Raw genomic sequence first — 14,327 nt, forward strand, 5'->3', positions numbered from 1 at the left:
CGCCATTAACGAGATCGCATTTCTCTGAAGCCGGAAATCAAAGGGCGAGGCATCGAAAGCCGCAAGGGTGGGCTTCTTTGTTATATTTGCGTCAGTGTGAGAAAGGAAACCTTCGAAAACCTTCCTAAAGCTCCCTTAAAGACATTGAATACACAAACCGTGACGAATAATCGATCGACTAAAACTCACCGGCATGTTAACTATGATACAAGCATAATATCCTTTCATCTACTTCCGTAATTTAAATGTATTCTATTAATGTATTAATTGTATTATATATATATGTTGAAAAATATATAAGATTAGAACTTCATATTTTTTAAACTTGATTTCACTAATATATATATTAAAAATCTGATATAAACGTAATCAGGATATATTTTTTTAATTTACATTTTCATAGAAATATATAAAAATTTTAATGCAATAAAAATAAATAAAGGAGAGAAAGATAACCGAATAATTTCATTTTTGTTAGAAAATTTATTGTTAAACTACAATCAATACATGGAATTACAATACTACAATACTGTAAAACTACAATATATGGAATATATTTCAAGCAAATATTTTTCGTTTATATATATGTTGTAGTTCAACAGTACTGTAGTATTGTAGTTCCATATATTCCATGTATTGATTGTAGTCAACAGTAAATTTTGTAATTAAAAATGAAATATAATTAATCGATTATCCTTCTTACGTTTATTTATTTTTATTGTATTAAAATTTTTATATTTCTATAAAAGTGTAAGTTAAAAAAAAAAGTCGTGATTACATTTACATGTATACACCTTTATAAATTTCGCAATAACAAAAGATAAGAATCGTTACGATAAATTACGTGAGAAAACATCTTTTATTTCTGCAGTCTCCCAGCTCTTTTCGTAGATAGTTCAGCTACATGAATTCACTATCCCGCTCCTTGATTTCTCTGCTCGTGATATATGGGATTTTTTTATTTCCCGTTCCTTCCGCAACTGTCTGATGTAGGTGCCCTAGTTTCGACTTATATTCATGCCGGCTGTACTCCGTATATCCAACGCAAAGGGCGAGTGAGTTAAGCCGTTAGTAACAGATGCCGCAACCCGGCTGTATCGGTTTAATTCGTTAGCGCGATAACCAGAACTTTCCCGGCGACTCGACGGGATGCGTCTTCATAAACCGCGAGCCATAAACTTTCCCGAATTACGATTACAAAGTGACTAATCCCCCTTCCGCTTCCGTGCCTTCTAATTACATTTGTGTTTCCCAAGAAATCCCGAGTCTTCTTGGGAGATGCGAATCAACACTCTCGAGAGAAATCTTAATAAGCCACATAATACTAACATTGCAAATTCCTTAAATATAATTCTTTTGCGTGTTTAAATTAATAAAAAAGATTAGCTTGATGTGCTGAGTGAACATTGTAAAAAAGTATCTGGAGTAACACAACTTGAATCATACTACAGAATATCTACTCAAATCTTGTAAAATACTTCCTGTAAATTCCTCGATTTTCTAGATATTTTTGTTTCAAAAGAGAGAATATTTTCAAGATTTTTTGATACAACTTTTTCTTATTATCTTATTCTTAGATTCGGCATTTTTTCGAGAAGTCGCTTAAAGAACTTGAATCTCTGAACACGAAAAATGATACAAAAAAAAATACAGATAAAAAAACTTTTTCCAAATATTATACATGTACGATGACATGGATAACTCGAGAGGATGGATGGGATAGACGAGATAAGAAGCAAGATGGGCGGTTTGTATTTCAAATTTAAAAGCATTCGACAATGGACGCTTCTCGTATTGTTGATTCATCCAAGAAAAAAAAAGAGAGAGAGAGAGAGAGAGAGAGAAGTAAAAGAAGAAAGTATATAGAAGTTAAAAGAGTCGGCCGAAGAGAACAGTGACTGACAATGAGGAGAGAGATAGCACAGAATTTTTTAAGGGACTGCAGACAATTTCCGTAGGGCTTAGTGGCTTCGAGCTGTCCAAATAAATTATTCCGTGGATGAACGACGCTGCTTATTTTTCAGCATTTTTCGAACCATCGTTTGTAGCGCACATATTTAAGAAACATCAATGAAAAAAATGTAAAGAGATAAAAAAATTGAGAGAAGGAAAAAAAAAGAAAGAGAAATTAAAAGACAAATTTTATTATTCTTTAGGTAAGACCTTTTTAGGAATGCAGTATTAAAAAGAGAGATCCTAGTCTATTCTGTAAAATATACATGTGAATTATATTTCGTTTTAAAGATTACACAAGTCTAGTTTGTCTTTGCCAATATTATTTGTATTTTATTATTATTTACAACGTTTTCAAATTGTACTAAAAACTTTTTCGAAATAAAAGGTTAATACATGAAAAAGCGCACATTTATGATAATAGTGCTTTATATATAAAATTAAAAATCTCTATAAAAGAACAGCGAGAAAAATTTGTCTGAACATATGATAAGTGTACGAAATACTCGATATTGAATCGCTTCCTATCTTCTATATCTTTGAAATAAAAAAAAAGAGAAAAAGAGACTGAGTTTACTCTACTATGTTTCATTCCAATCTATGTCATTATAAAAATTGAAACTATTGTGAGTATATAATTGCGATATTAAAAAGTATCGATTTCTAATATCATCTTTATGAAAAAGCTCATTTAACTACATTACGACATTGCAATCAGGATTTGCGAGAATTTCAATTTGTGTAAGTTTAATAAACTACATTCACAGAAATATCAGAAAACTGCATTTCAGCATTATGTAGACTTTATCATTTCAGTTAATTCTCGATAAAATGTATATATTTCAATACATACCCGAAAGAATTTTATTTCTCTGATAATTTCAATAAAATATATTTACTTTTACTTTCTTGTCACTTCATTTAATGTAATATTTCTTTGAAATTGATAACAAATTAATGCGCGTTACAAATCTCTTTCATCTGTATATTTAATATCTGAAACTGTGAATAAAACTATACAAATAAAATATTTGAACAAAAATTGAAAAATATTAGATATTAAATGTTAAATATTAAATATTAAATATGTTCCAGATAAAAGAAAAATTCACATTTGTCGAAGAAATTATAGTAAAAAAAAAAAAAAATCGTTTAATCTTATAATATTAACAATGTTCTTCTTGATATAATAAAACTGATACCTTTTCAAAAGAGTTCGAACGCGCTCTCCTTTAAAGAGAAAAGGAAGTAGAAGGATGAGGGAAAGGACAAACTCGTCTGCCACGTGTTCTCATACGATACGTCTCTAAAGCCGTCGAGACGTCTGGAGGTATCCAGGAATGCGGGCCATGCAAAGCTCTAAAGAGCTCCCACAATTTCGCATGCATCTATCCTTAAAGGTTCCTTCCTTCTCACGATTTCCTTCTTAGACCTCATCACCCGCATCCGTATCTTTCGTAAATTATTTCAAGTCGTCTTTATATATCACGTCCATACATCTCTGCAGCTATAAAATAGAATTATGAAATAATTAGGACTTCGATATGTTCAAAAGTGCATTTCTTGATATAAAAAATTTGAAATGTAAATTTTTTTAGTCTTCATAAATATTTTCCTGCAATATATTTTTTCTACAATTAATTGTATTTTTATGTATAAATTGTTGATGAATTACTATGAGTTTTTTCAAGAATCCCATTAGAATTATAATTATATTTATTATATAGTTATATATATATATCTCATTAGTTTTATTATTTAAAAAATTTTTTAATTTAAATCAAATATTTTAACAAAAATAAAATTAATTCTTTTGATCGTATCTAAAAATTACAAGTTTATTATATACAATGAAAAACGATTTATTTGAAACATATCAAAGAATAAAATATTCATATTATGCATTTTAAAATGTAAACTTTTGATTCTCACTTTTTCAACTTATATTACTACATATTATATCATATTACATAGTAACTGTATTGAAATACAATAACTGTCTTCCTAAGTTCGTGTCGTATGTAAGTTAGTCTGTATTGAGTTATATATAACAAAGAAAATCTGTACCGCTGATCTTTGAGAGGATAGAGAATAGCTCTGGACGGTATTACATGCGCCAGCATTATGAAACATGCACGAGTACAGCCGATTTAACTACTTCCGCTACGCTTGTCGAGATCAAACGGTACGCAAACGAGGACGCGCACGTTTGTCCCGCGCATTTTTTTAATCAGCGCCCGGCCCGATTAAGCAGAATCTGCTGGCTATTCTGATCGTCGATCAGCATTGTGCCGCAGTGGGTGCTTACGCGGCACGTTGCAAAATCATTGTCCATGTCAGGCGGAGAGAAACGTCTGGCATATCGACCCGCAAAATTGCTCTCGTGTGAGCTAACTCTGATTTTCGATAATATTATATAATCGGAATGACGTCCACAGCTCGCGTTTGTAGAAACATTTCTCCTCACTTTATCGGAATATTTTAATCTTTCAATCACGTACATATTTTATAAACTGTATCATTCTAAAATTGGTATCTCTTTTCTGTACAAATATATATAATTTATAAAAAATTTAACATAATTTAATTAAAATTGTGTTTTCTTTAATCTTTAATGTGTCACATTACAATTAGCTTATAGATATCACAACAAACTACAATTCCGAATAGATTTAAGGTAATATTTCTATTCTATTCTCTAGGAAACTTTATACACATATAAAATGAGGAGCACAAAGCAAGAGAAACTATATTCTCGTGACAACTACACTTACCGGTAGAATATACCGCGTGTTTCGCTCTTGTCCCACTTTATTTATATTCGCGTGTTAGCGCAAGTTAAGAGTCCCCCGGTTCGTTAACGAGAGCGGGGGCGAAGGCCGCGCTAATTAATGCGGCGAAACTTGTCAGCGAATCAAAGCAACGGGCGCTTCCGCGCGTTTGCATTCCTTGTACGTTCTCGCTTCTCCCTTTTTCCTCAGAGAAAGAGAGAGAGAGAGAAAGAGAAAGGGAGAAGGAAGGAAGGCAGATAGAGTGTTAGAGAGTGAGGACATCTCATCCCTTAAGAGGGAACCTTAATAGGATGCGCCGGCGGTTGCCCTATACGCGCGATATTCTCTTCCCGCTATCGGGAAGGTGTTAGCTTCCGGATCCGTGCATTCGCAATTTGCATTAGCCGGAGCGAATTACGCGAAATTTATGCGAGCCGGGGATACGGACCGGGTTGCCCCTCGCTTAAGCGTATTCGGGGCCACTTAGGCGGCTGCTCTGGCGCTGGAGTCGTTCTACTTATGGCACAGTGGACAGCTAATGTCCGCAACTATTTCTCTCGCCATACAGCCCGCTCGACGTCTTACGATATTATTCTACGAGTATTGTCTTGCTCTTGCTGAGAAAGAGAGAGAGAGAGAAAGAGAGAGAGGTAGAATAAGAGGCACGTTTGCCAAACGACTACGTCGACCTACGATTAATCGCCGCACCGTCGGCATTGTTCTGTGCTCGCTGCCGTTTCGCGCAAGGTATCCCTTAGGAAAAGGTGAGAATCGATAGAGAGATATATTTTCGGTGAATAGTGGGAAAAACTTTTTTATAGATAGAAACTCAATCAGTAGCGTAGTTTTAGATTAATTATTATTGCTTAATATTAGGAAAAATTTTTGTACGGTGCTGTATAATTATTGCTTTTAAATATGAGACATGAGATTTAAAACAGAGTTGAAATAAGTCATTACTTTACTGTTTCGATTTACATCTTTTGAATTACAATAGATTTAATTTTTTTATTGGATTTAATAATAAACGTGCGCCACCGTTTGGAATATATAATAGCAATTTATTAGAGCAGAAAAAGATTTTATTGCCTGTCGTCAGATTTTTCGATATTGATAAACTTAAAAATGTAAATGTCTTTATTATCATACTTGATTTGTCTTGTTACGATTAAATAGTTTCAAAAATTAAATATCAAAACTATCATCAAGTCAAAATTTAATTTTCAACTAGTTTGTGTAATAAATTTTATTATAACAAAAGTCTAATTTTAATCTTAAATATAAAAATTAAAACGATAAAAAATAATGATTTACTGGAACTTTATTTTAAATCCTTCCTGTCTCACAAAAGTGAAATTGCAATAAAAAAAAAAATATATAAATTTTTCTCAAATTCTTTTTAAATGTTAAAAATATTTAAATTAACAAATTATAACTTTATAATGTTAAATAGATTTATTATTTAAGAAAATGATAATTTCTAGGATTGACTCCTTTTTCGATCCACTTGGCAAAGATAACATTTTGTTAATAACCGAACCAACTATTTATATAATTATGAAACATAGGTGATAAGTGATATGCTCAGGCTGTAGCGAACGAAACAACGTTTGACTCTAAATTAATGAAGTTTCAAACGCGAATAAAATTTTACTGTCGGAATCGATGTTGGGGACCGGATTGAAATATATCTATAAACTGCAGTTACCAATCGGTTTGATCGACTCGCAGCATGCTCTTTCAATTACCTCGGAACGGCACCGACCGGACGTGAAAATTAATTGCTCGCGTGACGCACATTTGATTAAGGCACGCACAATTTGTATATTTTTTTAACCATACTTTTTCATAGAATGAGATATTTCTTGCACCTTTCTCGGTAAGTATTGCGCTTATAATCTCGTGGAAGAGAAAAATTGCTTTTTTTAGTATCAAGGCGAGTTAATATAATATGTAATCAATATTCTTAATATGTCTCTCATATATAGGATAATTTTATATGTTTTAAAAATCATTAAATGCTATAAAAGAACTATACAGAAAAGTCGATTGATAATTTTACATATAGTTGTTTCCTGTTACATTGCTGTTTAATAATAGAAAAATCAGAAATTTTATAACCTAAATTAATGTTTAATTACATTATTAAAATTAATTTGTAAAATGTAACAATCACTTACTTTTTTGCCATCCAGCTCGTGATTGCCTTGCGCCAGTACTTTGTCTACGCTGGCAGGATCTGCGAATGTGATGAACCCAAAACCCCTGTAAACAAACGAAAAAGAAATGTTTAGTATAAATGTGTGCTTGTCGCTTGGGACAGTAATGAAGCAAGCAGTTGCTGAAGTAATAATATTTCCATCGCAAACACGTACAAAGATAATAACTGCATGTTGCGATTGAATAAATTGCGAGATATATTCATATATCGATGTAGTACATATATCAAAGCGCACGATCATATAAATAAAAATCAATCAAAAGCGTAACACATTTCCGTATTAATTAATTCTCGTAAATCACGAGATACGATAGCATCCTCTGTATAAGGTAATTTTCGCTCCTTTTACATCCGCGATTAAAAGTAGTCATTAAGATAATTTGCTGTCGGTTTTTAATCTATAAATTGAAAATTATCCAAAACGATTATTTTTGCAGAAACCTTGGAAATATTCACAAAATATTATACATCTACTTAATTTATTACATTAAGCTTATTTATTAAAGAAAAATTAACATTGATTTAATTTTTCACTTAATTGTTGACAGTGAAATAAACATTTTACATATTGAAATCTATTTTATATGTAAAAAAAAAAAAAAATAAACAATAGTAAAGCAATACTGAAAAAGTTATCAATAACTACGGTAAAATTTTTAAAAACTTTTTTTTAACAAGCAACATTTTATAATAATGTTTTTTATACAAAATAAAAATACTAGACACAAGAGTAGCTTATAATTTTTCAGGAACCTATGCAAATTCAAAAGTGCCGTCGGCGACATTGGAAACTGAAGGATTAAAGCGAAACGAATATCGAGCCCGGCACGGCCCGTTATATCATAAATTTCACGCGGGACACGGTGTACACACGGATATATTAAAAGACAGTTCGACGCCGTGAGCTAAGGGGGTGGCTGCCGTCGGCCGATCCACGAACAGGGGATGAGTGATACGACGATACGAGGGAATGCAACGCGTCGAGGGCCGGACGCAAAGCGGTTTGCATTTTTCATGCCGAAGCCGCCCCGGCAGTTATTGAAAATATTTACATGTTATTTATGGGGCACACATGCTTCAAGAACCAAACGCGCCACCGTGCGCTACCCGCTTTTACCCTCTCGCTCCTTCGCTTGCCTATATTCTCTTCTACCTTTCGCGCAAACCCCTTTTCCGCCTCTTTTCCTCTTCGACTGCCTCCCTTTTTCTGTTTTACGGAATGGCATGTTCCGCCGTTGCTCCTTTCCTCTCTTTCTCTCACTCATCTCCTTCATCCGCTCACGATTCCCTACGAAAGCTGCCGGCAACGTCTCGAGAATTCTACAAAACGTTTCACGCCTCTCTTACTGCTTCCGCTTCCTTCTCACAGACGAAACAACGAATACTCGTATGGATTGAATTTTTGATGGAGCCGACCCCTCCGGGCCCTCGACTCATACCCTTCAATCTACCTATCCACCTTTTTCCTTCGCGTCTACGATGCTCGGCAATACTCGTGCATCTAGTGCGAACTGCGTGAAAGCGTCGCGATGACTTCCTCTTTCTATATCGATTTCTTCAAGCACGCGATACGATTTCGAACAAAGTTGAAAAGAGTGCATCTAAGAAGAATGGAGAAGTAGCGACGCACGCATTACATACACAAAATTGAAAGGTAAAAATCTCAACGATTGTTATTCTGCATCGGTAAAGTTAAAAAAAAAACTGCATAAAACTAATTTCGCTCCTGATTTATTTTTAATAGAGAATCGCAATAACAATCACAGATATTGCAACGTTGCTATGCAGTAAAACGCGGAAATTGTACACAATTAAACAGCTTCGTAATTTTCAGTTTTAATTTTATAAATGCAAATTTCTTAATTAAATCATTAAAAATTTACAATGTCCTTGTTGTAAAAGCAGAATTTGCAAGCAATCTTTCACTTAACAATGATTTTGACAATCTAAGGTCAATTTTTGATACTAAACGTCGAGGAAAATGGTAATTGCAACTTTTTAATTTCTACCATTAAATATTTTTTTTTTAACAATTGATGAAAAAATTGAATGTAAGTGAAAAGCAGCATGTATGATTCAGAGCGTCCATGAAGCTACCCAGCTACCCCGTTACTGAGCTCGCGATTCGCTCATGCGGCTACGACAATACACCGAATTTTGGGAGATTTTCGCAGAACGCACAATCGCGGCAAACGAACAGCCGCTGAATCGGCAGTCGTCCAATCAGCATTAAAACGCCAAACAACACGAGCGAGAACACCGCGGGCGGCTCGCATTTGCATACAACGAAACGACGAGGCCGTCCGGACGTTCTCTCACTCCCACTCTCTTTTTGTCTCTCCCACGCTCTCTTTTACGACATCGCGTTTATGACAGCGTACGCCCAATGTACACCAAAATCATGAACACCGGTCTCGGAAAATCACGCGAATAATTCATCCATTTTCCACCGAACATCGCGCTAGAATTTAATTAGAACTCGCAGGTCACCAATTATCATTGGGATGGTATAGATTGATCAATTGTACGATGACAACATAATTTATTGTGCAGCGAAAACAAAATGTTTATGCTATTTCCATCACTCATGCAATCATTAGAAACAATATTTTTGTTTACATTTATTTTTAAACTAAACGGAAAACATAATTTCATACACGTATTTTGAAATGTTTTATTATTAGATAAGGTAAAAAATAATGATTTTACGTCAAGAGGCTTAAATTGTCATTTTTCTAAAAATTTCCTAAAAGCAGAATATTGTTGTAATCTAATCAAAAGAGAAAAAAAATCTAGATTTTTCCCTTAATATAAAACGCTACAATGTAATCTTCAAATTTCCAAACTCTAAGAAATTCTTTATTCATGACAATTATTCACACGAATGACGAAAGGAATCGTATCACGGCAAGTCACGAATCTTATAACGATATATCAAAAAAGTCGAGAACCACTTCAGAGTCATCTCCAGGATAAAGGAAGGGATCCATCTAGCGGACCCATCGCACCATCGAGGCCCCGTGCATCGCGCCACTTGTCACCCCCGGCCATTGTACGTGAATAATCTATAAAAGGCTGAGTAGAGAAGGATGGCGGCTGACGTGTCCCTTGTCTACTTGAGCACAGCTTCCACGATCCTCTACTTTTCATCCTGCTCCTCATCCTCCTACTCGTCCTCTGCCGCTCGACCAACGTCTCTTCTCTCTTCTCGTCCTTATTCTACTACTCCCTTCGCCCCTCACCGATGCTCTCGTCGCCCTTTTCGTCTACCTACCCATCCCACCGTACCAGCTACGGAAGAGTGTCACGCCGGGCTGACGCGGTGCATTTGTTTGTCACGGCCTCTCTTGCTCCACCGCAGGAGAAGAGGGCAGGGAGCCTTTCTGGCATACGCGAGAGTATCCCGGACACGTGCTGCGAGGAAAAATCTCAGCCGAAATCAGTTCAAAATAACACAGCGCATCATCAAGTTCTTCACTTATAATTCAAGAATTTTCAACCAAGTAAAAGTCAGGGCATAAATAACAGAGATATTGAAATTTGCAATATAAGTTTATCGATTATTAAAAGTTTCTTCGTGAGAATTAAAGGATCTGATATATTAAAGCAATAACTCTAAGATCATTTCAAAGTCTAAAATTTATGAAAATATTTGTCTTCCGTATTTACGACTGTAATATGAGTCAAATTACAAACGTTAAATTTATATTATGAATATTTTTTTACGTAAAATAAATTATTAAAACATGACATTTTTTTCTGTATAAAAAAAGCAATTTAAAGTTTTTTTCCTTATTTTACGCGATTAAAACATTTCTTAAATAATTGGTTTTTCTTAAACATTCTATGATAATGAAATAACCAACTTAAAGTAGATTCGTAATAAATTTTTTTAAAACAAACATATGTGTACAATAAACTACTTTTTGCGCTAAAATATGTACTTGTAATAAATAAATACACTGAAAGCAAGGTTGTTAACTTGATTAAATATGTTTAGTTGGTTATTGTTTCTTTGGTTAAAATATTTCTTTCTTTAGTCAAAATATTTATTTATGTTAAATCTCTCCAACGTACTTGATGAAATTAACAACTTTTTTTCTCACAGTGTAGAGTTATAAATTTATGGTAGGTATATTCAAAACATTAATTGCAGCTGCGCAAGCAATAATAATTTCTCATAAAACTTAAAGAGAATATAAATTTGTCAAGAAATTTATCACGTTTATAATTGATTCTCTACAAACCAAGTGTCTTTTCTTCTATAGATAGAGAGATAGAGAAAGAGAGAGAGAGAGAGAGAGAGAGAGAGAGAGAGAGAGAGAGAGTGCAACATTAATTTTAATAATATCCCAGCATACTGTATACATATACACCCCACGTCGTTAACCACCGCTATTGTAATACAACCGAGTACGATCCTACCATGCACCGCGAATAAGATGTGTCAAGGCGCAAGAGGAGAAAATAATAAAATGCAAGGTAAATCAGCTCAACACAGCTCACGTGCATACCTTTACCCCCGTATCGCGTGGAAAGGCTACACTCGCAGTTGTTGGAGAATTTATACCGCGAAGTAGGTAGGATAAGGGTACGACCTGCCGGGGAAGAGGAAGCCATAGTGTATTAGGTGTATTTATGTAGGCGGTCTCATTGCGCGCGAACTTACTGCAAGTACCGGCAGTTACTTAGCCCGACAGTTTCTGCTATTGCAGTCGACTGCGATATACCCGGCTCGGGCCGATGTAGCTTCGTGGCTGAAGCCAGTTACGGACCCGGTTTCGGGGAGAAGAGCAAGCGCGCTACCCCCACGCGCATTCCACCACCATCAGCAAGTTGAGAGTCTAGAAAACGACTCCTTTTCCTGCATTCCCCCTCGCTCTGCTACGTCTCTTGCTACCTCGAAACTTTCATCCACCTCGCTGCTTTGTCGTACCGACTGTATGGTAACTGCTCTTTAACTAACCACCTTAATCCGCTTGCCTCCCGCCGAGGTGTAGACAATCAAGCTCCACCGTCGAGGCGAGAAACATGCGAAACTCACTGCGAAGCTCGCCGATCTTCCAACTCGCTTCCGAGTCGCTTTCCCTCCCTATATCCCTCTTTTCGCGTTTACATGAGATATTGTGTTGCTAAACAATCTCCTCTTCCTCGTCTTGTTTTGTATAAACTGCTGCACAAGCTGTTTTACAGAGATAAAGAAAAAAAGAAAGGAAGAAGGGTGTTTTATTTATTTGTGTAATTTAAATATTAAATAAAAGTATAATTGTGTGCTGAAATGCTCTTCAACATTACTTTTAATAACGATTTACATTTAATAAAACACTACTTATTTATAAAATGATATGTATACTGAGAAACAAAAATTTGATCGTGATGGAATTATTAGACAAAAAAAGTGGATATGTATGTCGCACAACTATTTCATTTCTACTTCATCAATCACAATATGTGAGTAGAAAAAAGAGGTAATAAATTTAATTAAACAATATTATAATGTTATTCCAAAACTTTGAATCTCGAATCTCAAACTTTTTACATCCGTAATGTTCTCTTTCAATTCTCCAACAGGACAATAGCTTTTCATTTTGCGCACATAAAACTGCTCTCGCAGGACTTTCGCCGCGACGTGGATTGAAATGTTTCCGCGGCATCAACTTAACCACGTAATAATTCCAAATACAAACTGCGGCTGCATTAAAAGCTAGCCATACACACATGGGTCGCCATTGCAGCGGTATATCGAATAGAATTACAACGAGCGGGCACAAGAACGTGTCAAGCTGTGGACAACACTTTTACATTTTTCTTTTTTTAATCTCCTTCTATCTTTAGTTTTATCTTTCTATCTTTCTATCTCCTCCTTCTGTCTCTCTCTACCTCTTCACTTCTCTTTATCCTTTCTGCCTTAATGACTGGCTGAATATTTATAAAGCTGACATCGTCTAGGTGGCCAGTAGCAAGGCCGTGAAAGCCGCCGCGTCCCATGGAGTCTCATTGTAATTGCCCTGTTCTTCTTGACTTTTCCTTGAAACGGGATCCCGTTGAATTGCATTATGCAAATCGCAATCTCCCTAAGTCAGCTCGCTCGGCCGCCGCGGGCTGCGACCAGGGAAGACGTTTAAGTCTCGAGCAGCAAAAAAAAGCGCGAGGAAAAATCTGCTCGATAGCTCGTTCGGTGTGGTCGACGCGATAACGATATCCGTAGCTGCAGTCGTTCGCCGCTAATGATAAGGTGGCAAGTTCTTGTACGCGCGAGTGAGATTGCACTGTATTTAAGAACAAATTCGTATTCCTGTTTTATCAAATTATTGCCTTATATATTCCGAAGATAACTTTTCCAACTTGTAATTATCTATCGCCCGCTGAAATTTGATTGAACAAGTACAGATAATTTTCTGAAATCGAAACTTAAAAAATTACAACAAGAATACTTTTCTCTATCCGCAATATTCCCGAAAGATTCGCGCTTGTTAATTCTAATTTTTTTTACGATAAAAATTAGGATATTGTAATTTAAAGGCAAAGCATTTTTTAAATTAATTATGATCGCTAGCTTATCTAGGTAATTGTAATGATAATTGTCGCAAAGCGAAAGCATTAAAAAGTATACATCGCATAATGAAATGTTACGTTAGTTTTCACGATATATGTTTTCATGATATCACTTCATAAACATAATCATATCTTGAAAAAATGTCGGTTTATTATTCTCAAGAAATATGCATAATCTTTTATAATCATAAAAGGGTTAAAAGCACGTAATAACAGAAAGTGGAAATAGTATAAATGCGCAACATTCCTACGAAATTACAAGTAAACGCAATTTTCTAATTTTACAGAGTTTTTAATTCATGACAACTTTTTTTTTTCCATGCCGGCGCCAACGAGAAACGCAAGGTACTACAGGGAAAGATATGAATATTCATCGAGCATTTAGGCCGCGACGTAACTCAATTAGTGACGGAATTATTGTTCTCCGCACGACGGAAGTACGGTAACAAGCCAGGACGAGGAGAAACCTAATCCGTTTCTGTCTGATTTGTCGGTGAACTTCTTGAGTCACTCTCACTTGAACGTAATTTTTAAGTCCTTTGAAAACAAAAATTCAGTTTCTGCTTTTCATTTTAGAAGGAACGATCTTTTCATATAATAGAGTGAAGAAGAGAGAGAAAGAGAGAGAGAGAGAAAGATTTAATAGTATTTTATACAATATAAGATCAAAAATGTAAAAAATGTTTAATCCCAATTAATATATACAGTATCTTTTCTTAAAAAAATGTATACATCTATAAAATCGAATCCGAATTTTTTAAAAAATATTTTTTATTTAGTTATTCGTTGCCGAAGAAATGCATGATATTGTCTTTTATGCTCGCCTC

The 14,327-nt window shown here is 34.9% G+C and overlaps 1 protein-coding gene across 12 annotated transcripts in view; it reads right to left on the reverse strand.

Moving 5' to 3' along the window:
• Rbp6 (RNA-binding protein 6) overlaps positions 1-14,327 on the reverse strand; it is a 602,105-nt gene that overhangs the window by 242,984 nt on the left and 344,794 nt on the right. For all 12 annotated transcript variants that reach the window (XM_072896319.1, XM_072896325.1, XM_072896324.1 and 9 more), the window contains one exon: positions 6,905-6,989. In XM_072896319.1, coding sequence (XP_072752420.1) covers positions 6,905-6,989 — 85 coding nt within the window. The remainder of the gene's footprint in view (positions 1-6,904; positions 6,990-14,327) is intronic.

The sequence above is a fragment of the Anoplolepis gracilipes genome, chromosome 7 (assembly GCF_047496725.1).
Source record: "Anoplolepis gracilipes chromosome 7, ASM4749672v1, whole genome shotgun sequence".
Classification (NCBI taxonomy): domain Eukaryota; kingdom Metazoa; phylum Arthropoda; class Insecta; order Hymenoptera; family Formicidae; genus Anoplolepis; species Anoplolepis gracilipes.